Genomic DNA, 25,996 nt, shown 5'->3' with positions numbered 1-25,996 from the left:
AGCATTGTTTCTAACAGAGTACTAATCGGCTTATCAATATGAAATGTAGGCTTAAGTAGCTGATGTTGGGTAAAGTATGAAATAAAGCCCTATAGGTAGCTGATGGTGAATAAAAAGTATGAAATGTAGCCTTAGGTAGCTGATGTTGTGTAAAAGTATAAAATGCAGCCCTATAAGTAGCTGATGGTGAGTAAAAAGTATGAAATGTAGCCTTAGGTAGCTGATGGTGAGTAAAAAGTATGAAATGTAGCCCTAAGTAGCTGATGTTGCGTAAAAGTATGAAATGTAGCCCTATAGGTAGCTGATGTTGTGTAAAAGTATGAAATGTAGCCTTAGGTAGCTGATGGTGAGTACAAAGTATGAAATGTAGCCTTAGGTATCTGATGTTGCATAAAAGTATGAAATGTAGCCCTATGTAGCTGATGTTGCATAAAAGTATGAAATGTAGCCCTAGGTAGCTGAAGTTGCATAAAAGTATGAAATGTAGCCCTAGGTAGCTGATGTTGCATAAAAGTATAAAATGTAGCCCTAGGTGGCTGATGGTGAGTAAAAGGTATGAAATAAAACCCTAGTTAGCTGATGGTGAGTAAAAAGTATGAAATGCAGTTGATGCTATGTTTTCCTTAAAGACAATTTTAATTGATTTGCAATTAATTTGGCACCAAGCATTGTGAAATCAAGCAATATTTGATTAGTAATATAGAGGTTCCCCAATGAGTGATGGTTGGTTATCATTCTTTATTCATGTTTTACTTTTCAAATTTTTACATTAATATACAATACAGTTACAATATATACATAATATGACATAAAACAAACAGACACAAATATTCATTCATTATCATACAAATACCAATATCAGTATAAGGAAAGGTAGGATTGTTTAGGAAATTTGTATTTCAATTCCTCTGTTAGCTGTCAGTCGTGAGCGAAATCAATCTAGCTAGTATATGTTTGACACTCAGTGTAATAGAACGAGGAAAAATGATAAAGATAGTGCCGTCGCTGGGGCTCGAACCCACGACCCTTTGGCTCTCCAGCCTGATGCTCTACCGCTAAGCTAAAGGGAAATTCCTTACAGCTGACGCTTGTAAGGCAACCTGATCAATGCACATCCTTAACATTATTCCCCCCTTATTTCTAACACCAACCCAGGTTCTTTGACTACCCACCAAGGGTTCTCCTACCATGAACGGGGAGGGCCAACGGCACCAGTTTGTAATAGGATGAGGAAAAGTGATAAAGATAGTGCTGTCGCTGAGGCTCGAACCCGCGACCCTTGGCTCTCCAGCCCGATGCTCTATCGCTAAGCTAAAGGGAAATTCCCTACAGCTGACGCTAGTAAGGCAACCTAATCAATGCACATCTTTTACACTCAGACCACAAATAAAAATGGGACAAGATTGAAATATATAATCCTGTTTTTCCATGCATGGGTTCATTTTGCGCAAGATATAAAGTGTATTAAGCAAAACTGCACATATATTCTTACATTTTACGAATAAACTTTCTGTCATTTTTTGCCAGTTTACAGAGTATTTTTTTACACACACATCTCATGTTATATATTGACTTAAGTGAAAATGACAGGCTCTATATCCAATTAAAATCAATTTAAAAACAATAATCTTCATTGCACCGGTTTATTTAAGGTGTTTTTTTAAAAGTACAAAAAGTCTTCATAAATAAGGGTCACATATTTCTCTTAGTCAGTGCACGGATCCAATCTAATTTCGTGGTCAGTGTGTAAAATTTGCAAACACTGCTGATTGTTGCAGGTTTATTTAAATGACAACCATAAAAACCGGTAGATTATTACTATATATTACGTGTTTAATGCTCATTATGTCCCGTCATATTAAATAAATTTGGATTTTTTCGAATAAATACTCACGTCAAAACTCGTGTTGTGGCGCTGGGCTTACTTTTACTTTACTTAGATACAATGGATGAAGTCCGATGGTATCCAAAAGAATACGTAATCTCGGAAATAGACGAGAAAAGACGAGAACCGGAAGTAGTTTTCATACGTAGAAGGGACGAAGCGGTTTAGGTTTTAGTTTGCACTGAGTGTCCACTACAAAGGCCAAGATGCCGAGGATTATGATCAAGGGTGGTGTGTGGCGAAACACCGAGGTAATGCCTTGCTAAAAAATTAACCTGATGACGACCACAGTCTAATTTTAATAGCAAAAATCTGACCACATGTGGACAACATGGGTTCATGGGTTGGGGGTGGCGGATGTAAACAAACGAAAAAGTAGCATGCAAAATAATGCATTGATATGACTAAATGTTCATATGTGATTCAGAAGTATCCTTACTGATACTTGATAATATCTGCGTTTCGTGTAGTTTGGTAAATAAATTGACCGATTTGGTTCCACTCGGTGCCATAAATAAATTGGCTGGAGTTACACTTGCATCCTCCAACATAATTAGCCGGTCGACATATAAAGCTAGCTACCAGCTATTTTCGAGAGTTGTAATTGTATGATTTTCATTTGTAATTTGAACACACACATACTGAGAATATTTAGTACAGCTTGACCCAAGATCTTTGCCATAATATTCAGGTGTCACAATCCAACAATATCTGAAATTTATGGGATTCCCACATTAAATCAGGATGCAACTTTTGTTACCACCAACTGCACATGCACATAATTTTCACTAGTTTTTGAGAAATTAAGTCCTCTTCAAATGCAACTGGAAGTGAAGTGGACAGTATTAAGAAGCACCTCAAGAAGAGACTAGACGCTTACAAAGGTGTCACCTGCAATGAACCAATTAACAATATTACAAACAAAGCAAATTAAACATTAGGCTTCATTCGCCGCAACTTAAAAGTAAACTCCAAAAATATTTAAGAACAGGCATGCAAATCTCTAGTGCGTCCATCTTTAGAATATGCTACTTCTGTGTGGGATCCTTACCAATCAAGAGACACAGCGTAGAGCTGCAAGATTTGTCACTAAACTCTACCATAACACCTCAACTTGACACCACAATTCTGACAATCCAGACACTCGATCTCCTTAACCACATTCCTCACTGTTAAGCTTACTGTCGCAAATTCTCTTTCTTCCGTAGATTGGAATAAACCACCTCCTTATTGAGTAACTTCAGAATCTCTCGACATCTTTAAAAAACAAACTTCAATCTCTAAACTACTAGTATTTCATATACACGACTACATCCTTCTTTTACCATGCACACACTTTCACAACCCTACATTGACATAATCTTCAATATGTTGAAGAAGTAGACATTGGTAGACATAGTTGAAATGAAAGCAGGTGCAATGTTTTAATGTATGTGCACACAAGATGTCTAGGATTGAAGCTCTATATATGTGTGTGATGGTACAAGGCGGCAGTATAAACAAAGCGTTACTATCACTATATATGTGTTCGAGATATCTGAAATTGAGGCTCAAAGTATACATGTATCTGGTTAAAGATTAACAATTGATGTCATATAACACTTGAAAATGTCAGCGAATTAGATGGCTGCAGATATTACATACAGCTGTTCACTGAGCACAGGTTCTAAAAGAACCGTTTAGAACTCGAATTACACAAATTTTTGACAGTCGTCTGCTCTGAACATGATTTCTATTTTAAATTATCACCTTGGTCACCAAATTGTTGGAAAAGACCGTATCATGTTATAAGTCTTTTCAAACATTGATATCTGGAACATGATATAAAATATGAAGGAATATTCAATTTAACACACTACATGATAACTTAACTTATATAATTACCATCCATCAATTAAAATGTTTGTTTTTAAAGGATGAAATTCTCAAAGCCGCTGTTATGAAATATGGGAAAAACCAGTGGGCACGAATTGCATCACTGCTACACAGAAAGTCAGCCAAACAGTGTAAAGCCAGATGGTAAGTTCCAGTTTGTTACATTTTTTGGAAATAATCTGTTAGATTAATAGCTAGTAGTGTTTAAAGTTATTTAAGCTTCTGTTTGTGTCACAATATTTAATGCTTGTGGTGCTGTATAGTAATCAAATTTTGCCCATGCATTGGTTTGGTTATGAAGTAAGTCACTGCAACTTTGAATAGAAAGAAAATATTTAAAAACGTATCCAAATGATAAATCAAGTTTTTATTGCTCAATTGATTTGAAATTTCAATAATATTCATTAAAACCACATTTATGGAAATTCTGAAGGCATTCAAGGTATGTTCTATGTAGTAAAATGTTTTCAAAAAAGAAGATAACTTTATTATGGATTGATATAAATTGGTCAATGATTTTAGGTTTGAATGGCTGGATCCTAGCATCAAGAAAACAGAATGGAGCAGGGAGGAAGAGGAAAAGTTGTTACATTTGGCCAAGTTGATGCCAACACAGTGGAGGACCATCGCCCCTATCATTGGACGTACTGCCGCACAGTGTCTGGAGCACTACGAATACTTACTGTACGTTATATGGGAATCTCGGTCTTCTCATAAAACCAATTCAATTAAGTTACATGCATAATCATTAAAAAAATGAATTCTACTTAGATAAATTTGTTCACACAACCTGGTATTGACACAGCTCACAAACTTAGTTTTAAATATTGGTTAATGTGTACACATGGTTATATCATTATGTCACCCTGAATACCAAACTGCAACCAACCAACAGATACATTTAAGTTGCGCAAGGCATTGGCTCCAGTATTTGGATATGCAGGAAAGTTTTAAATGTGAATACAGTTTTAATTTAACCATAGTAATAAAATAGTTTAAATCACTATCGGAATATGATATTACAATAGTACATTGTTTTTGTAATGTATTATCAGTGACAAAGCCCAGAATCGAGATGAGTCTGAGGATGACCCGAGGAAACTTAGGCCTGGAGAAATTGATCCTAATCCTGAAACCAAACCAGCAAAGCCTGATCCTGTTGACATGGATGAAGATGGTGGGCGATTTAAATTGTATTTGTAACAGAGGATGTTGCCATCATTCTTATAAAGTATAAGTGTTAAGTTGTTCTTACCAATTTGAATGACTTATTATAAACCCAGATTTCAAGTGCATTGCAGAAGGAAACTTTTCTATTTTAATATGATGTACAATAAAACTATACTGGAGCTTAACCATATATACATGTGTATTGTCTTGTATTAGATGTGTCACTTGATAGCAAAATGATGTAATGATGTATATAAACTGTGCAGGTATAAATGGATATATCTCGGTAGCTTGATGTTCATTAATCTATGATGGTTGCGATTAACAATGTGTATGTTTATGTCTTAATGAAAACAATCCATATTGTGATACTGTGTCAAGTACGCGGTATATCTGATCTGTAGGCAAGCTGACATTCACACATGTTTTATGTCATTGTGTTAGTAATATTCACTTCCTTGTTTTTAAAATGAAATTCAATAAATTTGTAATTTTTGGTTTCATACAGAATTGGAGATGTTGTCAGAAGCCCGAGCTAGGCTAGCAAACACACAGGGTAAAAAAGCTAAACGGAAAGCAAGGGAAAAACAGCTGGAGGAGGCTAGGTAATGTTATACAGATTACATGATATCTGTTTGGTATGGTTTCATTCTTGGAAGAGATCAAATCAGAACCATCTCGGATTACAATATGTTGCTAATGGTGTAGTACCAAAATACAGTGTTACTTCTCAGTTCTAATAAAAGATTTGATTATTGGAACTATTTACAAATCAAAACTTAACATTCTTCCTTATATATATTCATAAATTAGTCTGGTCAATATCTTTGCTTACCTTTACAGGAGGTTGGCAGCTTTACAGAAGAGGCGTGAGCTTAGAGCGGCCGGTATAGAGTAAGTAAGGGAGATAATCAGTTATAACCTGACCACTTGTGGTGACACTGGAGAGCTCAGACCTTAGTAAAAATTAAATTGATATGGCATTGTACGTCTTAACGCACCTATGTACAAAACAATTATTGTTTTGTTAGGTGTCTTTAATTAAATTAATGCTTTCAAAATGCTTGAAACAAAACTAAATCGATATATATACACATATATAACAAAAGATACATGAAAACTGTTACCATACCATTTGACTTTTATCATTTAGGCAGACACTTTTTTATATTAGTTCTTACTTATATCTTGTCCAGAACATATTTATCTTATACTGATCTCTACGAATGTACAGCATTGAGAGTACCAGTGTACTTAAACATGAAGCAAAAATGTTATAAAAATCTGGGCTTATACCCTGAGTACATCACTATATTGATATCACTAACAGCATCAAGAAACAGAGAAAGAAGAAGAGAGGTGTAGACTACAATGCTGAAATCCCATTTGAAAAGAAACCAGCACCAGGTAAAATTTGAAAGAACTAATCGTATATTCAATAGTTGTCCTTGAGCAATACATGTCTTAGCAAATGATTTAATGGTCTCCAGCACTTATTGCTATTGCTGACAAGTTTTAATAAAACCTGACAAGTCCCTGAGTTAGTTTGCCAGCCATAGTAATATATTTTAAAGGACCATAGCTCCACTACATATTTCTTATGGTTACATTTTGTAGAATAGACAGGGGGGTTGGAGACCCAATTTCCCTGCAATGAGGTCAATTCCGATGTGCCTGTAGTGATCCCGGGGTGAATACCTAATGACATTCATCGTTCCCATGGTGGCAGGTAGTTGTGCTCTAAAGACAGCCTCCTTTAGGCCCCAACATGTCAGCGCTGTAAATAGAGTCAAGGAAATATAATTTTGAACAGGAACCAGTGGGTCCTCATCCTTTCTTTTGAGATAATTTGTAGAAAATTTATTTATTTATTTGATTCATGATTCTAGCCATAACATTCATTGAAAAGTAAAGTCAATATTGTCACAATGTGATGGTTGATTCCACAATAGTGGTAACCTGACTAAATAGTGTGATAGTCTCACAACACGTTTTTCATTGTTTACCTATCAAAGTGTGAGGATGCAGACGTATAAATGTACAATTTTGAAGTGGACGTCAGTGTAACATCATTTGAAAAAGGAAAAACATGTGACATTAGTCATATTTTTAATTTACACAAACATTTATACTAAAATATGGTATATGGGAATAACATCACTTCAAATAGCTGTTCTGCATGATGTGGTGTGGACTGTAATTTCTGAACTACACACAGCTCTCAACTCATCAACTTTGAGGTCTCTAAAAGAGGTGGAATGTCGGACCAGAGCAATGCACTTCTGGAGCATGTCCACTGAACCACTCAATGTTATTTGATGGTCCTTCATAAATATAGATGTTATAACAAGATAGTTTGGTGTATAATGCAGAATGTGAGTTTTCTGTCCAGAAATGACTATGTTTTATATGCAGGTTTCTATGACACAAGAAACTTTGGTGTTTAATGCAGAATGTTAGTTTTCTGTCAATTAATGACTCTATGTTTTATATGCAGGTTTCTATGACACATCTCAGGAGCTTTATGTGGCTGAAGAACCTAACTTCAAACGTCTGAGGCAACAGAACCTGGAGGGGGAGCGAAGATCTGACAAGGAGGAGGTAACTAGAGCCAAACTAATCAGTTATTAGTTATTGGTGGTGGCAATCATTTTCACTCATTATATATCCCCTGTATGATTAAGAAATCTTAACAGAGTTATAACAATTAAATAATTCACAATATTTTATACCTAAAATATATTCTTTGCAAGCATATTTCTCTATGAAAATGGCCACAAGATTTGACAGAATATTACTCTTTTTTCTAACAATGGTATTGATCTTCTACGAATCAGATAAAATAAATCCAAAATCACAAAGTATATGTTCTCTGTATTATCTATTATTACCAGAAAGAGCGAAGGAAGGACAAACAGAAACAGAAAAAGAGGAAAGAGAATGACCTACCCGGAGCTATTGCCAGCCAGAGCAAGTAAGTACCTAGCATTGGTCATACAATTCCTCATCATTTTTTTTTAACATCAATACTTTCCATCTGTTTTCAATGGTGTTTGTGATTTTCTAATTTAATGGGGGAAAATACTGACATGTTGTAAGGATTGAGATGTAAACTGTACACGACACTAAAGTTTTACAGATGCAAAAAAAATCACAGAGAAAGTTTTATCATTAACTATCATCAGTTAATGCATCAAAATAAATGTTCAAAAACATTTGAAATTGAAATCAATTCTTGCTAATTAATATGAAAATATCAATCGTTTTTTTGATATGCTAAAAATAATTATTAGTGCTTTTCGCAATTTAAATATCACACTAAATTATCAATGTGCCAATTGAAGTTCTCGTTTATTGATCTCCATTGCATATTTTCTTGATGTGCCAATTCATCAATGCATTAATCTATTAAAATTTGATAATGCACTAAAGTATGAGTTCACTAAAATGTTTACAGTAATCACAATAATACCATCATTTGTTGATTCAGTTTCCAGGAACCTGTAAAGAAAAGGAGCAAACTGGTGTTACCGTCCCCTCAGATATCGGACGCAGAACTTGAAGAGGTACTCTTTATAAACCAGGACTACGGAGCTAGTATCAGTCGATGACAGTCCTGCTGTTTGATACATAACCAAATCAAAACTTAATTGATAAAATCCTTATTTTAATCCTCATCATGCTGTGTACTCCTCTGTTGCTGTATATTTCATACGGTGGACTTTCCACTGTCATATAAAACATTTTTAAGGCTTATACAACTGAATTAAATCATGCAAGTTTTAACTTACTTTTAAATGATTTGTTGAAACTTTTTGAACCCAAACAGCTTCATTTTCAATCTATCTGTATATTATGTTGCATTTGAATTTAAGTGACTTGTGCTTGAAAAAATAGACACAAAAACTGTTTTCATCAATGCTTTAAATACACTGTATACAGAGGAAGTAGTAAAATATTTGCCCTTGACTTGTAAAATCTATTTTCACCCTTATAACGGAGGGCGAAAAAGGCAAAAATAAACAGCGAACATTTCCTAGTATACAGAATAACAAATCAAGAAACTCAGTCAATGGTAGTTTATAATACAGTAGACCTGGTGTAGAAGATGGATGTATTATAAAGAGAAAAATTGAGATACAAGATAGTAATTGAATCAAAGCAATTATCTTCAAAAGAATTTTGGTAGACAAAAGAATTATGGAAAGAGTTATGGAAGACAGTTGTCCGTTAATATTGAAATTAGAACAAATGCTCTGTTTTCTTACTGGGATGTGGCTTAGTGTAAAGATATAATAAACATTATTTAGCATGCAAGGAGATGATCAAACTACTTAACAGTAAATGACTTAACAGTTTGTGTTATGTACTGGATCTGTATAATGATACTATAGTAAACATATTTCTCTCATTTCCCTGTGTGTAAGATAAAGCTGTCTGGGGTAAGAAAGGGGTATAGGAAATTTCTATTAATGTTTCTGCGCAAACTTTGTTTGCCCATATGGGATATTCTAAATTTGGCTGGCTGATGTGTTTTCATCTAAAAAGCTCAGGGGTAAAATTGATATTTTTAAAATGGTGACCAGTCCAAACACATTTTCATGGTTTCTGAGCTTATTCTGATGGTTGGAATGAGAGAAAAAAACTCTTTCATGCCCAAGGTTGTTGGATAGGAAAATTCCACCCTCAGGATTTTCAAATTTGGCAAAACCCCTCTGGTGGAATTTCCCTATCCTACACCCCTGGGCATGAAACAGATCCAGTGTCATTCTCGTTCATTCTCATATCTGCTGAAAATTCCTGCACAATCTTGATGATAATTTGATCTTGTTATACCAGGTTGTGAAGGTGGGCCAGGCCAGTGAGTATGCCCGCCAGCAAGCTGAGGAGAGCGGTACCCAGGACGGAGCAAGTCAGGCCCTTCTCCAAGACTACAGTCTCAACCCCGGGTCCACCAACCTTCGCACCCCAAGGACTCCAGCTTTACAGGACAATATCCTCCAGGTATATACAGTTTAGCTTCACCTTCCAGCGGTTCTTGATCTATATAAGATCTCACACTAGGTGGGTATAAAATTTGGAAAAACTTTTGATTAGTTCAAGTTGTTCTTGAGGAATATGAACTTGACATGTATTTGATTCCTGCAGTCAGCATCTTCCTGTCACTGGTCTAACAATAGATCAACGGATATTGCATATTGTATCATGCTGACCCTTATTGAAAATATCACATTTCATTGTCAAATATTTTTTATTGATATGTGAACTAAATTATCTTAAAGGAACACAATTGGAGAGATATGTTTATGCACTAGCCATTTATAATTTATGTATTTATAGCTACAGAATTAATGTAACTGATATTTACAGGAAGCACAAAACATTATGGCGCTGACAGTGGTGGACACCCCCCTCAAGGGTGGCCTTAACACTCCTCTCACACAGTCAGACTTCAGTGGCGTCACTCCCAAACACAATCTGCCCCAGACCCCCAACACCATGATAGCAACACCCATGAGGACCCCAGGCCAAGGCGAGGGACCAGGTAAACATATTCAGTGGAACCCGCTTATTAGGATATTCCATTTGCTAGAGAAAAGAATCATAATAACCGATCAAGCTGTTGTCGATCGTTTTTTATGTTGTCTGAACCGGAAGTGAGATGCCCTTTATTAATCAGACATAGATCGATGTGTGAACATGAAAAAATATAAATACAAACTGATTAAGTAATAATTGAAATAATTTCTTTATTGTTATACATATCAGCGTATTGGAAAAATTTGTGAATATTTCGTTTTGCCGTCGTAATGATCAGTATGCAAATTCTACTTTCACTTTCAAAAAACTTCGTACCAATTCCTATCTAACGATATCGCAATGTGAAAGTCAATAGGATGAGAGAAGTGATATAAATAGTCATGATTTACCTATTTTGTAACGAAAATTTGCGTTACATTTTGTCCCATAAGCGTAAAAATATTTTGCCACGCTATGTCATTTACGATCATGTGACAATCACATGCCTCGCAAGTCGTGTAGTGAAATCAACTTGCAAAGAATGAATAGCAATGTAAACCCCAAAATATTCCCTTTTTAACAATAATTAAATATTGTATGTAACAAAAATGGTGTCAATTGTAAATAAAACAGCCGTCGTCAGTACGACAATAGCGTTAACTTTCGATCAATTTCCAGCACCATACTGTCAGGGCGGTATGTCCTGATTTTGACACTTTTTCAACAGAGACACGAGGAAATTGACTTCTAATGCAATAGAGAAACTATTGCTTAAATGATTAAAAACACACATCTCCATTCTGAAGTAATATTTTCATTAAAATTGACATGATTTTCTAACATGACGTGTCAAGCGCGAATATTTGTGAAAGGCATCATGCTCGTTTTCTTATCAGAATTTGTGTTAGATAATGTCGGTAGGTATAATCATTTCAATTTGATACACAGTCCTACAGTGTATTTTAGATAGCAGTTAACTGCACTACATGTTTTGTTAAGAGTAAAATGTATGAACAGCAAGCGATGGTCAATCTATTGTTTTCCGCTGACTGGGGTGAAGCAAGGTGTGAAAAATTCACCTGGAGTGGACATGTGATCACCTCGGGCGAAGTACAGTTAGTCAGACCTACTGCTTAATTGTCCAGGTATTTCACATGGACAACTTTTTTTACCTTATAATTTCAATTCACAGCAGAAAATAAATCATAATAAGTGGAGTCCTAAATTTGACCATATCATATAATAAACGGGTTGGTTTTTTTGCTTAGTTAAAGAAGGAAAAAATCGGTACATGGTAAAAATATCATAATAACCAATATATCATAATAAGTGGGTTCCACTGTACTTGGATAAAAACTAATACTAAGACATATAGGTTTATAGTGAACACTTCAGTGATGTATAGGCTGAAAATGAACACTGAAAAGACATGAAGGCTAGCAGTGAACATTTGGGTATAGAAAATACCGATACTCATATATAATCCATATGCTATGAATTAACACAAAGGTAGTAAATGTGTAGGCTGAGAATGAATGAATAAGAATGAAGAATTGCTTACTTTCTGTCCATGTAGGTATGACCCCTCAGACGGTCGGTGGCATGACCCCGCGAGGAATGCCCGGACAACAGACACCTTTGAGGACTCCTGTTAGGGACAAACTTAATATCAACCAGCCAGAGGAGAACTTTGATATGGCCGTCACTGATCAGTTCTATCAGGTAAGGAGGAGAACTTTGATATGGCCGTCACTGATCAGTTCTATCAGGTAAGGACTTGACAAAACTGTTAGTGACCGTGTCACCAGTATTACCAGGTAAGGACTTCTGACATTACTGCCAGTGACAATGTCACTAGTATTACCAGGTACAGACTTCTGACATTACTGCCAGTGACAATGTCACCAGTATTACCAGGTAAGGACTTCTGACATTACTGCCAGTGACAGTGTCACCAGTATTACCCGGTAAGGACTTCTGACAAATTGACAGTGACTGTGTCACCAGTATTACCAGGTAAGGACTTCTGACATTACTGCCAACGACATTATCACCTGCTCACTTGGCACAAAGTTCCTGTAATCTTATGGTATGGTGTGGTGTCAGGCATACATCTCTCATCTGACTGTCAAGGTTACTCTGAACAGCTTTTTCTTAAGAACTGAAAAACCTGGACCATTATACCTGACCAGTTGCTACCTGGGATGAAATGCTATAAAGTTCTTCAAATGAATTTCGTTTTGATGTAATGTCAAGGTTACAGGGGCAAATACATATGTACGTATGTTAAAAATTACAAACAAGGTTATCTTAAAAATCATGAGATCTAGAGCACTGATAAGTATATCTGTTAAGATCAAGGATCAACTTAAAGTGCTGGCTGAGGTCGAAGTTTAACATGCTCTCTAATTGATAAAAGGTTTAAGAATTTTCTTATCTTAAGCACTGAAAGACCAGGGCCATAATATTTGGCCGGTAGCTACATTGAGATGAAATGCTATAAAGTTCCTTTGGAGAAATGACAATGACATATTTTCAAGCTTACAAGGGTAAAAAAATGGTTATATGGTCAATGAGTCATAATTAAATTGGAAATGGTTGAGATCCCCAACCTTTAACCATATACCTATTTTCTGGACATGAAAGAGACGAACACAATCATATTGCCAACCCATAAGGACTGAAGTTTCTAGGTCATAGCATGGAAATGATTGAGATCCCCACCCTATAACTATATATTTGCACAGGTATAAATAGACCTGAACTATTTTCCATGATGTGTCCTTGATCTTTGGGAGATGAATGTAAGACAAACAAATGTGATTGCACCTGTACAAATTGTGGTTATATATGTCAATACTGAATTATACAAAATAGTGTGAGGTTTTCATATTAAAGACTAAAATTGAAAATGTATGGATTTTGACAATGATTATTTTTTTAAATTGTACTTGAACTTCCTTATATCTGCAGCAAGACCTGAAGAAACAGCTGAAGCAAGGCTTGGCCAGTCTACCACGACCAAAGAATGACTACGAGATTGTTGTCCCAGAGGATATGGAACAGATGGGCGATGATCAAATGGAGACAGACGCATATATAGAGGATCAGGCTGACGTAGACCAGCATTATGAGGAGATCCAGCACGCTAAACGTAATTCTACCACTCACTCCATAGCCCACTACTATCCAATCTATGTCTATCTAGCTTCCCTCTCACTCCATAGCTCACTACCATCCAATCTATGTCTATCTAGCTTCTCTCTCACTCCATAGCCCACTACTATCCAATCTATGTCTATCTAGCTTCCCTCCCACTCCATAGCCCACTACCATCCAATCTATGTCTATGTAGCTTCCCTCTCACTCCATAGCTCCTACCTTCCAATCTAAGTCTATGTAGCTTCCCTCTCACTCCATAGCCCACTACGATCCAATCTATGTCTATGTAGCTTCCCTCTCACTCCATAGCTCACTACTATCCAATCTATGTCTATGTAGCTTCCCTCTCACTCCATAGCCCACTACCATCCAATCTATGTCTATCTAGCTTCCCTCTCACTCCATAGCTCACTACAATCTAATCTATGTCTATCTAGCTTCCCTTTCACTCCATAGCTCACTACCATCCAATCTATGTCTATCTAGCTTCCCTCCCACTCCATAGCTCACTACCATCCAATCTATGTCTTGTAGCTACCCTCTCACTCCATAGCTCACTACCACCCAATCTATGTCTATGTAGCTTCCCTCTCACTCCATAGCTCACTACCATCCAATCTATGTCTATCTAGCTGCCCTCCCACTCCATAGCTCACTACCATCCAATCTATGTCGATCTAGCTTCCCTCCCACTCCATAGCTCACTCCCATCCAATCTATGTCTATCTAGCTTCCCTCCCACTCCATAGCTCACTCCCATCCAATCTATGTCTATCTAGCTTCCCTCCCACTCCGTAGCTCACTACCATCCAATCTATGTCTATCTAGCTTCCCTCCCATTCCGTAGTTCACTACCATCCAATCTATGTCAATGTAGCTTCCCTCTCACTCCATAGCTCACTACCATCCAATCTATGTCTATCTAGCTTCCCTTCCACTCCGTAGCTCACTACCATCCAATCTATGTCTATCTAGCTTCCCTTTCGCTCCGTTGCTCACTACCATCCAATCTATGTCTATCTAGCTTCCCTCTCACTCCATAGCTCACTACCTTCCAATCTATGTCTATGTAGCTTCCCTCTCACTCCGTAGCTCATTACTATCCAATCTATGTCTATCTAGCTTCATGTTCTAGGATGCATTTTGTTAAATACAACTTTACAACATGTAAAACTTTAGACATGTATCATTACCAATTTGTCATCAATACCTTCCTCCTTGATTGGATTGTGGTAGAACTGCACATCAGTTTCCAGTACCATGATACCTTAAAAAATTCAGGTTCTTGGAACAAAAGTCAAGACCACTGTTACAATAAATGAAAGTTACTCTCCATCGCTGTATAAAGTTCTTTTTTTATCAAATTTTAATGAAACTTGACATATTAGTTCAGTACTGAAGTAAATTTACTTTAAAAGAGAATCAAGATAACTTTTATCGTTAATACAAGATAGTAGTGATCACTGATTACTTTAATTCAGATTGTGGTGAAATTTCACTCAATTGTTCAGTGTTAATGTCTCAGGGTGCTGAGTCAAAGGTCAAGGTCACTGTTACTCATGCTTGGAGTAAGTAAATGTGGTGGGGCATTTTGGTACCACATACTTTAAATAGTTATAGATTTTGTCTTTCGCTCTTCCCATACATGGTATATGTATATATATATATATATTATTTCTTTTTGCGTCTAGCTTGAGTTCAGACTTGTCTTTCTGTATAGCCCTCCTTAAATGACCTTAGCTGTTAATAGGACGTTAAACAAAATCAAACAAACAAACAAACAAACTTTCTGTATAATAACTTTTTTTTAAAACATTCACCCCTGAAGACACATTTGAACTCTTCCAATTCAAAGGTAATAATAGTTCATTATGAAATTTCAGGGGTGAATAAATAAATATTTAGAAAGTAAAATACTTAAATAAAGCTGAGATTAAGTGTTTAACATATGGACTATGATTACAGGTATGAAGGAGTTGCGTCTTCGTTCTCAAGCGGTACAACTTGACCTTCCACGCCCATCAGAAATCAACAAAAACATTCTGCGTGTTGCCGGGCATGGTGACCCACCTCTGATGGAACTACAGAAGGTAACTAGTACCCTTTCGTTGAACACTCTCTGATAATTCATATCATGACTACTTAGTTTCTAGCATGAAAGTTTTTTGGCTGATATGCAAAGTGATTTATTTCCAAAACACTAACAGTAGCTCTATTTCATAGAATACATATTCTTTAGGTTCAATGCTTTACTTAAAATGAGACTTTTCTGTAATCAAACGTTGGAAACTAATTTTTTGCTATATATCATTTCAAAGCAAACTGTTGCCTGTTTGTATCACATTGATTTCCTGTGTGTTGGAAAATTACAACAAAATTTTAGAATAAAGAAAGAGATAATTATTGAGCAGTGAAAGAAACATTTTCAGTTGGACACCAGGTTCTTTAAAAAATGTATCTGTGAAACAAACCATTATTTGTATCAATATAAATGTATTAACAGGCAGAGGAGCTGATCAAGAAGGAGATGCTAACGATGCTTCACTATGATGCTGTGTACAGCCCCACTCCGGGTCAGCTAGGTGTTAACCCCAACAGTAAGAAGCCCAGTCAGAAGGGCGTGGTCAATCAGGCCCAGCATTTAGCTTATCTGGAGCAGCATCCCTACTCCGGCTACACTGAAGAGGACATTGAAGGGGTAGGTAAAGTGACCCAATCAGGACAAGACTGAGGATGTACGCTAAGTTTGTATGAACACAAACAGTAATTGAAGGGGTAGGTAAAATTACCCAATCAGGACAAGACTGAGGATGTACGCTAAGTTTGTATGAACACAAACAGTAATTGAAGGGGTAGGTAAAGTGACCCAATCAGGACAAGACTGGGGATGTACGCTAAGTTTGTATGAACACAAACAGTAACTTAAACCTTGTTTTGCTGCTTTCGAAAATATCTGTTTCTTTTGTCAAGCAAAGAGTGCAAAAAAACAGTATTTTGATTCTACACTGCTGAAAACAACTCAGCACATTATATTACTGGTACCAAACTGATAAATCCCATTTTAAAGACTGAGGATGGTTTGTACTGCAACTATAACCTCATCAGTTCAGATTGTTTTAATCCCATCCATGTGGGTATGTTTATTTGCTAATGAAATTTATTATTGTTAAAGTTGTGGTAATCCTACTTGAGTGATTAAACAGGCTCTGTTCAAAGTATTGTTGCAATATTTATCAGTTAGACTGTAGAAACACATACTGTTTACTGCATGTTAAAATGTGTCGCCGTCTCCCCAGGCAAAGCAGCAGCTGAAGCGAGAGATGGAAGTGGTGAAGGGGGGAATGAACCACGGTGACTTGTCTATAGAGTCGTACTCCCAGGTGTGGGAGGAGTGTTACTCCCAGGTACTCTACCTCCCCTCACAGAACCGCTACACACGCGCCAACCTCGCCAACAAAAAGGATCGCATAGAATCCCTGGAGAAACGTCTGGAGGTAAACACCATTCAGGTTGAGAAAAACATACAATATAAATGCCACCCATAGTTTCAAGCTATGTTAATAAATGTCTGTAGAGTAGTTTGTGTCATTGTGCATTTATGTCAATATGTTACTGTGTTAGTTTCGATCCAGATATGACCATATACCAAGTAATTGATAACATATTCAACAGGATTGCTCAAGTTCATATTCTTCTGATAGTTAGTGTGATATCAGTTTCTTATGAGAGCCAAGTATGCTATATAAACAAGTTTCCTAATGTACCATAAAAACGAGTGTAATTGGCGCACCTGATAGATGTAATTTGCGTAGGTACTTTTTTTGGCTGAACACATATGCATGTCAGCACACACCAACCCAATTCCTATCTCAAGTTGAAAATTATAACTAGACACTTCGTGTATTTTTATTTATTTAATAACTTTACGTTAATTGCCTCATCAATTCATAAAGCAACACAAATATCTAAAAAAATAAAAATAAAAAAAATAAAAAATTATTAAAACTGAACATATACATGTAGCTATGTAATTTTCGCACCCCCAACTTCAAACTAAATTTCGACACAAAAAAAATCTGCTCAAATTACATGAGTTTTCACGGTAACTGTTACAAACATCTATATATTTGTGTGATGCTAATTGCCACTTGTAACATTCCAGGGTAACAGATCCCACATGACCAAAGACGCCAAACAAGCAGCCAAGCTGGAGAAGAGATTGAAGATCATCCTCGGAGGCTATCAGGTTAGCATGGGGTTGTCACCCTTACAACCTTAGTAATAAGGATATGTAGCAGTAATATGGTTGATAGATTGTTGTCCATTTGGACTTATTTTGAGGATTGCTCTTCAAACAAATAGTTCTGAGAATTTGAATTTGCAAAAGCGACCTGTAGTCAACACTGAATAATGAAAAGGGCTCATTACTTCAATTTTAAAATTACTGCAGTTCCTTTCACCTTTTGAAAGCTTTACTCTGTTAGTGTGATTAGCTGATGAGCCCGATTTCTGCCCCATGACTTCCTAAGCTTTTCTTACCTTATATGAACAAACTCTGACCAAGGTCAAGGTCATTCAGTATTGCATCTTTAAGTTTATTTTACTTATGATTTCTGCTCTATTAATTGATAGCTTTATTTTGTTGAATAAATTTAAAGAAAATAAATGGCAATTTCATGGATGCTGCTATAGATTATCGGAAATTTAGTTCAGAGTATGCACATTGGTTTGCACCGAAATTTTAAAACCACTATAACAATAAAAGGTGATGTTATGTATTTTTATTTATTTTTTTCAGTCTCGTTCCCAAGGTTTGATCAAGCAGATCCATGATGTATATGAACAGATTGAGCAGACCTATGTAGAGTTTAAAACATTTGAAAATCTACGACAACACGAGTTGGGAGCTATACCCAAACGATCTGAGGTGAGTTTCTATACTATATATTCTTATATTTTCACTTAATTTGCTGTCTGAAAAAGATGATGATATATAATTCCAACAAAATTGCATAATTGATAGAGTAAAGAATCTTGACCATTTATGGGTTGATGTGAAATGTAAACTTCACAAATCTATTTTGGGAACAAAAGTTTGAAAGTAGGGCATTATAAAGTTTTAGCCCAAAACTATCTGTGCCTAATTTGCACTATTACCCAGCGTTTTAATCTCCTCTCTCAATTGTATATCTAGAGCTGATACTGCACTGTTTTAGAGTAGTTGTCTTTCCCCCCATTTATTTACAAGGCTGTGCTTTTCTTTTCAGTCATTAACAGAAGATGTACAGAGACAGACTGACAGAGAGATAGAGTTACAGAAAAAGTACAGTGAACTGCAGTACAGAAAAGACATACTACAGTATGAGAGGAGGTGAAAGGGTTGTTGATAGTGTCAGTCACATAGAAGACATTTAGGTATGAGTGGAGGTGAAAGGAAGTTACAGTCAATTATAGAAGACATTTCAGAATGAGAGAAGGTAAAAGGATCCTCGCACAGAAGACAATTCACGATGAGAGGAAATGAAAGAAGCAACGTTGGTGTCATTTGCAAGAAATTAGAACATTCAGTATGAGAGGCAATGAAAGGAAAGTTATCAATTATGAATAAGATATTTCAGTGAAGGAGGTGCAAGAAGCATTGATGGTGTCAGTCACAGAAGAGGCATTTTTCAGAGCAGGGGAAGCAAAATGAAAAATAATGTATGGTGAAATATTCTGCTAGCACATGTATGAATGAAATTATTTGTATTACAGATTAAAATAAAGAACAGGTACAGACATTGTGATGTTTCAATTTTATAAACATATGAGGAAATTGAGTATAGCATTGAATCTGACGAGAAAAAATCTTATAACTTCAAATAATAAATAAAAATTTCAATATTGGGAAAGAATCTCTTGGACATGTCTACAATCATGTTAAATAATTTAAATCTCGTTTGTCTTTGAGTTTAAATTAACTAAATTTGTGCACAAGAAACCAATATCTCTACACTTTGTTATTGAATCATATTTGCTTGTAATAAATATTTTTGGAATGTATTCAAAGGTATTTTTTGTTTGATTCATTATATGCTAGAAAGGTAATATTATGTTATGGCCTCCATCTGTTTGTACATTAAAGTTTGGTTTCAGCACAATTTCAATAAAACTTGGTCAGGATACATATGTTGGAGTGAAACTGAGGCCAGGTATGATGTTTCAGAACTCACACATCTCTTTACCATACTGCAATCAGGTGGCTTGTTTGCTTGTTATCGCTTCTCTAAAGATGATTGAAATTCAGTGAAACATGCTAGGCGGATAGATGTCTACATACGAGATTATCCTAGCTACAAGTAGTCTCATTGGTTGATAATCTCTGCATACTGATACATCCTTAAATAATCTAAAAGGGTACATCAATCGCAACAAACTAGGGACTGGTATTCTTGTGTCTATTTGTGTGGTCTACTGGTTTCACCCAAACATTGGGTTTCATCAGGACAAATTGAATTAAATAATGATTTTTATGATTAGCCTGATATGAAATACGAGATAGGCGAATTTCAATGCCAGATATATCCTGTGTATATTTAAATAGCAAATTGTGATTCAATGCCTAGGTCACAAATTAAAGTCTTAGTTTTTAAAAAAATTGTCGTGTACAAGTAGCATATTTTATTCATTACTAAAGGTTAGATTTCTAAAATTGTGAAGAAAAGAAAAACTCTGTGATGTTGAATCACTGATCAAATCTTATGTAAAATTAAACAAGTACCATAAAATACTAATAAAAAGACCAAAAAACAGCATTTCACCCATAAAAAGATATTTGAAATTAGTCATAATTGCAAAACTCCTATAAATAGACTCAAAGCTGTTAAAGTTTCATAACATTCAAATTACAGCTATTCAAGTTGTACGGAAAAGGCATGACATGTGCCAGAGCCATATCACCACTATGAGAATAAAGCGGTGAGCTAAGAGTACACCTTCCATGTCTACACTATATCAGTGGAGTTAAATGGATTTGGATGGCCCAGGTTTGCCTGATACAAATTAATGTGTAAATCTCAACCATTCAAATCGTTAAGTTATTTAACCCTATTATCACTATTAATCGCAGTCACGTCGTCTTAAGGTGCATCAAACTCATTTAAATAATGAATCCCTTTGACTCTTGCTTACTTACTTTTGATATTGTTCATCCTAGATGGGCTTGGGACCTTCACTATGCCACGAACTTCGTCTCCTTGAGATTGTCTGTTTCGCTTTTCCCCCACGATGACCAAATGTACTGCAACTAAGTCCTTTCACAGGTCGTTTCAGGTTGACCTCGTATTTCAGTCCAGTGCTTGTCTGGTGATTTTATATGGGTTTGGGGTATACCTGATGGTGACCAAGATTGGACTAATTTTTAGGTCACCTGAGCTTTGCTCAAGTGACCTATTCTAATCGCTTTCTGTCCGTCGTCGTTCGTCGTGTGTAAACTTTTTACATTTTCAACTTCTTCTCAAGAACCAGTGAATGGATCTTTTTCAAACTTGGTCAGAATCATCCTTGGTAGATGAGGCTACAAAATTGTGAAATTGAAATTCCTACCCCAACCCCTGGGGCCAGGGCAGGGCCCCAAAAGGAAAATTAACCAATATTTCAAAAAACTTCTCCAGACTCAGAGGTACTACATTAATTTTCTCTGCATGGAAATAAAATCATCAGGGTCTTTATTTAAATTGTAAATTTCAGTACCCCCGAGCTATCTGTTCTCCCTTGGGGAGGGGGTAAAGTTTACTATAGTTTATATAAGGAAATTACACTTTTGGGTATAAATTTATCCTTTTTCAGCAGAGAATTACTCAAACTTAGTCAGAATCATCTTTGCTGAAGGAAGGTACTACATTGTAAAATTGGGATTCCTGCCCCATCCCCAGGGGCTAGGGTGGGGCCCCAAAGGGAACATTTAATAGCGATATAGTAAACAACCTTATCGTCCACCATCCTGATGGCAAAATGATCAATAGCGATATAGTTAACAACCTTATCGTACACCATCCTGATGGCAAAATGATCAATAGCGATATAGTTAACAACCTTATCGTCCACCGTCGTGATGGCATAATGATCAATAGCGATATAGTTAACAACCTTATCATACACCATCCTGATTGCAAAATGATCAATAGCGATATAGTTAACAACCTTATCGTACACTGTCGTGATGGCAAAATTAAAAGAAGAGTGCCTTATATTGTATTTCTTGAATGCTTGTGTTGTAGTAGCTCTGAATGATTCAGAATGACAATGACGATTTTCATTGTCTACCATAATGTGTTTCGGTATGTTATAACGAATGTAATTTGGAAGTCGCTGAACGTTAGGTATATGGGTGACAGGTCATTGAAAGGTCATTCGTAGCATTGTAATCTGGTATATGCACGACCCTCCTTTTCGGAATACTGCTTGTTCGTTCCTCTTACTCACATTCGGTGATGTTCTGGTACGTCCTTAACTACAGGATTTTGCTGCCTTTCCAAATATGGCATTTGTTAAGATCGTATTGTTTAGGCATCTTGGTCATGAGTCCTGTCCTCCATTCAGCTGGGACCTCTAAAGGTAAGACTGATGTCAGCAGTAGTTAAGTCGTTGCAGGGCATCTGTTGGAATGCTAGTCCATTAAATATTTAACCACACTGATTCTTCTAATGGACCCATTTCCTTTTTTCACTGAAACATCGAATTCATTCAACTGCTATTTATATAATAATTGAATCGCTTTGGCTTTATTCATGAAGTGAAATAATTAAGTTACCCATTTTAAGAAGTGGTAGTTTAATACTGGGCCGTTTTCGTTAATCGCGATCCAAACGGTTGGACCAGAGTTTTTCGTTATGAAATAAGGTCGGACCCAGCAATCTGAAAGCCTTTTAAGGCCTGCATTAACTTTTGAAGGTCCGCCAAGATTTGTACCCGAAAATGTAACATTTAAAAATAGACGTACATGTTGTTCCGCATAAACGAGCAGGCCCCTGGTTTACTCAATTACCCTGTATTTGGCCATATTCCTTTGTCTCCAGGAGGTACCCATACCTTCGTGTAAATATTTAGCAAGACATTTATGGAATCAATGTCTCCATCCTCAAGGTAAGGTAGTTAGGTACCGACCAATGTGATAATAGCTACATGTTTTGTACCACGTCAGTTTTGTCTATGACGCTAAATAAAGAAACCTAGAAATGAAGTGAACTTCAAACTCAGCAGTATTTACACGAGGAAGACATTCAATTAAATCCATTTATTGACGGCCCGTCAGTATACAACACATTACAAATTACAAACATATATTTATTGATCACATTACAGTTGTATATTGAATCATTTATATCCCATGATTGACAGGAAAACATCTATCAATGTAAACCTCTAAATAAGAAAATAATGTATTTAATCATCTTTTGGGAAGGGGAGTGGGGTAAGTATTGAAGTTTACATCATTGATCTAAATGCCTTATATTTGATTTTCTATTCCAAAATGTCATCAATTCACCGTTCTGAAAGACGTCGTTGCTGTATGTTGCATTTTTATTTGTTAGAATTATTTGAATAATTAATTAAAACGTCGGTATTTACAAAACAAAAGAAAATTTAATATTTCCAAAATACAACCACAAGACTTGCTGATATTATTCGGAGTAAGCCTGATGACTTCAAATCAACTGCATCATGAAATATAGTTGGAGGGGAAGTATGGATTTTACCATTCAGAAAAGGAAAGCTCAAATAATTTAATTTGTAACGTATATCATAAAGCGTATTATAGTAGGCCGTTCCTGTTGGTCATGTTGTAAGTGAAGGTCGGGGTAAGCGGCCGGTGTAAAAGAGTATATAGCGTCCCTTAATTTCAGATTCAGGAGGTAAAAATCACTTTTCAATATGTCTTATGATTCTCTGCAGACTATAAAAATGGTTTAACTCAGTAGGTTTAGAAGAAAAGTGATATATCACATTTGATTTTTTTCCTGTGTATTGATTTAACACCATAATTACCTGTGTCGTTACGTAACATAATACCACACTTGTACCCAGTCGTCAGGGACATGCCAACATGGCCGATTGACGACATTGAGTGATCTTGTAATAAGAAACAGTCGGTCTCAGATCGATCCATCGAGATAAAATCACGGCTTGTAATTGTACCTAATTGGCTGTAATTGGCTCAGGAACAGGTAGTTAGCCGAGGCACTGGGATCGTTAATATTTGTCAACCAGCCTCTTGTTGACTGCACCAGAATACACAAATCGAACGGTGTGGTCTTGCAGAGGCAAAAGAGGCTGGTTGAACGACACCATGGAATGATGGGTTTATAAAATGTTCATCTAGTATCATTTGGTTTTAACATGATTATTACTATTTGATAAGGACAGCATATATAGATTAGAAAAAAATGTTAATAACTAAAAATGTCGACCTGCATCACAGAATAGTTAACCCGGTATAACCTGTCATCTGCTAACTAACTTATATCATGGCTCAGCTTCCACCCGTCTTCGTCATTTTTTTCTTTTACTCTGATGCCTAGCATAATGACATTGGATCTGTAGCTCGCTGGGTTAAAGAATTAGCAAGTGTGGTCCAATGAACGACACTAACACCTCCTCCTGCCAAAAATGGCACGCGATTAAGGCCACTGGACCTAGTGTTTACTATTAATATTGATGTATTACCTTAATTTAAGCCTGTGGATGGATGTTACAAAACGACTGCCAATCAATTGTATGAGATGACGGGAACCATCCTCTTTGGCTTAATAAGAACAAAAAAAAATTAACACTAAATTGATTGCGCATTTGATATGAAGTAATTATTGTCATTAAAACTAATACTGACCAAATTAGTGAAAGAAATCGAAATCTTTTATCGGAAATGTCAGCCTTTTATTTCTACATAATTGTAAGTTCCATGATCTTGTATAGCGTATGGATTGTGCTGTATGGTACGTCAAACCATGAGACAGGATTAACTGAGAGGCATTTATCCAGTGTACAGCCTGGAAAATAAGTTAGAAAATAACGAGTTAGTTCAAGATTGCATCGATGATTGTTAATAGAAATCGCATGATGATAAAAAAAAAACTTCAATCTAAAATTATTTCGATACTGGGGCTACATAAAAGATTTGAGAGATTATTCGACTTCGTCTGCTTCAATTGAAAACGGCCTCATTCTCTTTCATACACGGCAGTCCGTTCTGATCGATCGTCGTGTTGAACTTAAGGTTTTCAAAGAGTTTTCATGATTATAGCGGAATATATCATGCAAAGGAACTGAAAAAATCCAAACTTGTCAGCTTCGTGGTTTCTTCTACAACGACGAACGATGCTTGTTTTCCAACACCAGATCCTGTAATGATATAGATGTCATACAAAGTATGAAGTTGTTAATGTAAACAAAGCAATCTGACAATCGACAATTCAATACCTTTGAAGTGCGGAAACACATACTGTATAACACGAAATATTCGTGGTTACTTTCCGTCGTGGTTCGAAGCTATTTAGATCGTTTCATGGTACAAACTTTCGAGGAAATCCTTTATTAACAAACAGTAGACACGTATATCACTCAAATTCTTTGTAGTTATTTTCGTGGTTCAATAGCAACCGTGAAAACCATGAATGTTTATGCACAACGAACATTTCATGTTATACATTATACCCGACTTAAGTAGTGCTAGAATTGTTGAATGCTAGCTGTGAGCGTCGAAATGGCAGCACCGGCTGTATGCTCTCCAGGGAGACGAGAAAGATATTGGCTGGTCGCAAAGGCCCTATAATAACCACGGATAATAATTTGTGAACTGCTTTGAGACGACCTACGAACTAGGTTGTGATAGAACCACGAATTATTATTATTATTATAGACCTATTTTATATAGTACAGGTGGGGCATTTAACATAGTTTGGTATATCATATCCCTGTGCATTTAATATTGTCTAAATTAATTGCATGGTCCCTGGATGACAGTTGAACGGAGCGCAAACTTTGAACAGATTTAAATCCTTCCTTCAATTTTGTCCCTGCGGTTCATTAGCCCCGTGTTTTTAATTAGTAAATTTTCTTCTTAATATTTTCGGAATTGTTAATGATCTTGTAACAGGTAAGCATATAATGGTAGGTATTCACCAGAGTAGACTAAAACTATCTAAGGTCTGTTCAGTGTACGTAACAGGGTGATGTGTTACGGTGATAAACAGCGACCTATTTCTAAGCCAATATGTTTGTTCTTTTTCTACTTGGAAATAAAATTCCCGAACTGAACGAATACAGCTATTATAATTCAAAACAAACCGGGTAGTTATCAATCCTGTTCTATTTATGTGTAGTTTAAACATTGTCAATCGAAGTGGT

General features: G+C 36.1%; 1 protein-coding gene across 1 annotated transcript; it reads left to right on the top strand.

Annotated features, from left to right (window-relative positions):
• Positions 1-2,011: 2,011 nt before the first annotated feature.
• On the top strand, positions 2,012-19,660 carry LOC110451543 (cell division cycle 5-like protein). Its single transcript, XM_021499626.1, has 20 exons — positions 2,012-2,136; positions 3,801-3,904; positions 4,283-4,444; positions 4,816-4,937; positions 5,439-5,535; positions 5,774-5,824; positions 6,261-6,337; positions 7,428-7,531; positions 7,825-7,904; positions 8,421-8,496; positions 9,770-9,934; positions 10,301-10,475; positions 12,027-12,172; positions 13,424-13,604; positions 15,578-15,702; positions 16,116-16,310; positions 16,909-17,106; positions 17,775-17,858; positions 18,411-18,539; positions 18,880-19,660. Exons 1-20 carry the CDS (start codon positions 2,092-2,094, stop codon positions 18,985-18,987), a joined length of 2,424 nt encoding a protein of 807 aa, XP_021355301.1. The 5' UTR covers positions 2,012-2,091; the 3' UTR covers positions 18,988-19,660.
• Positions 19,661-25,996: the final 6,336 nt, after the last annotated feature.

Source organism: Mizuhopecten yessoensis, unplaced genomic scaffold (genome assembly GCF_002113885.1).
Source record: "Mizuhopecten yessoensis strain PY_sf001 unplaced genomic scaffold, ASM211388v2 scaffold6135_1, whole genome shotgun sequence".
Classification (NCBI taxonomy): domain Eukaryota; kingdom Metazoa; phylum Mollusca; class Bivalvia; order Pectinida; family Pectinidae; genus Mizuhopecten; species Mizuhopecten yessoensis.
This window is presented reverse-complemented; position numbering and strand designations above follow the sequence as displayed.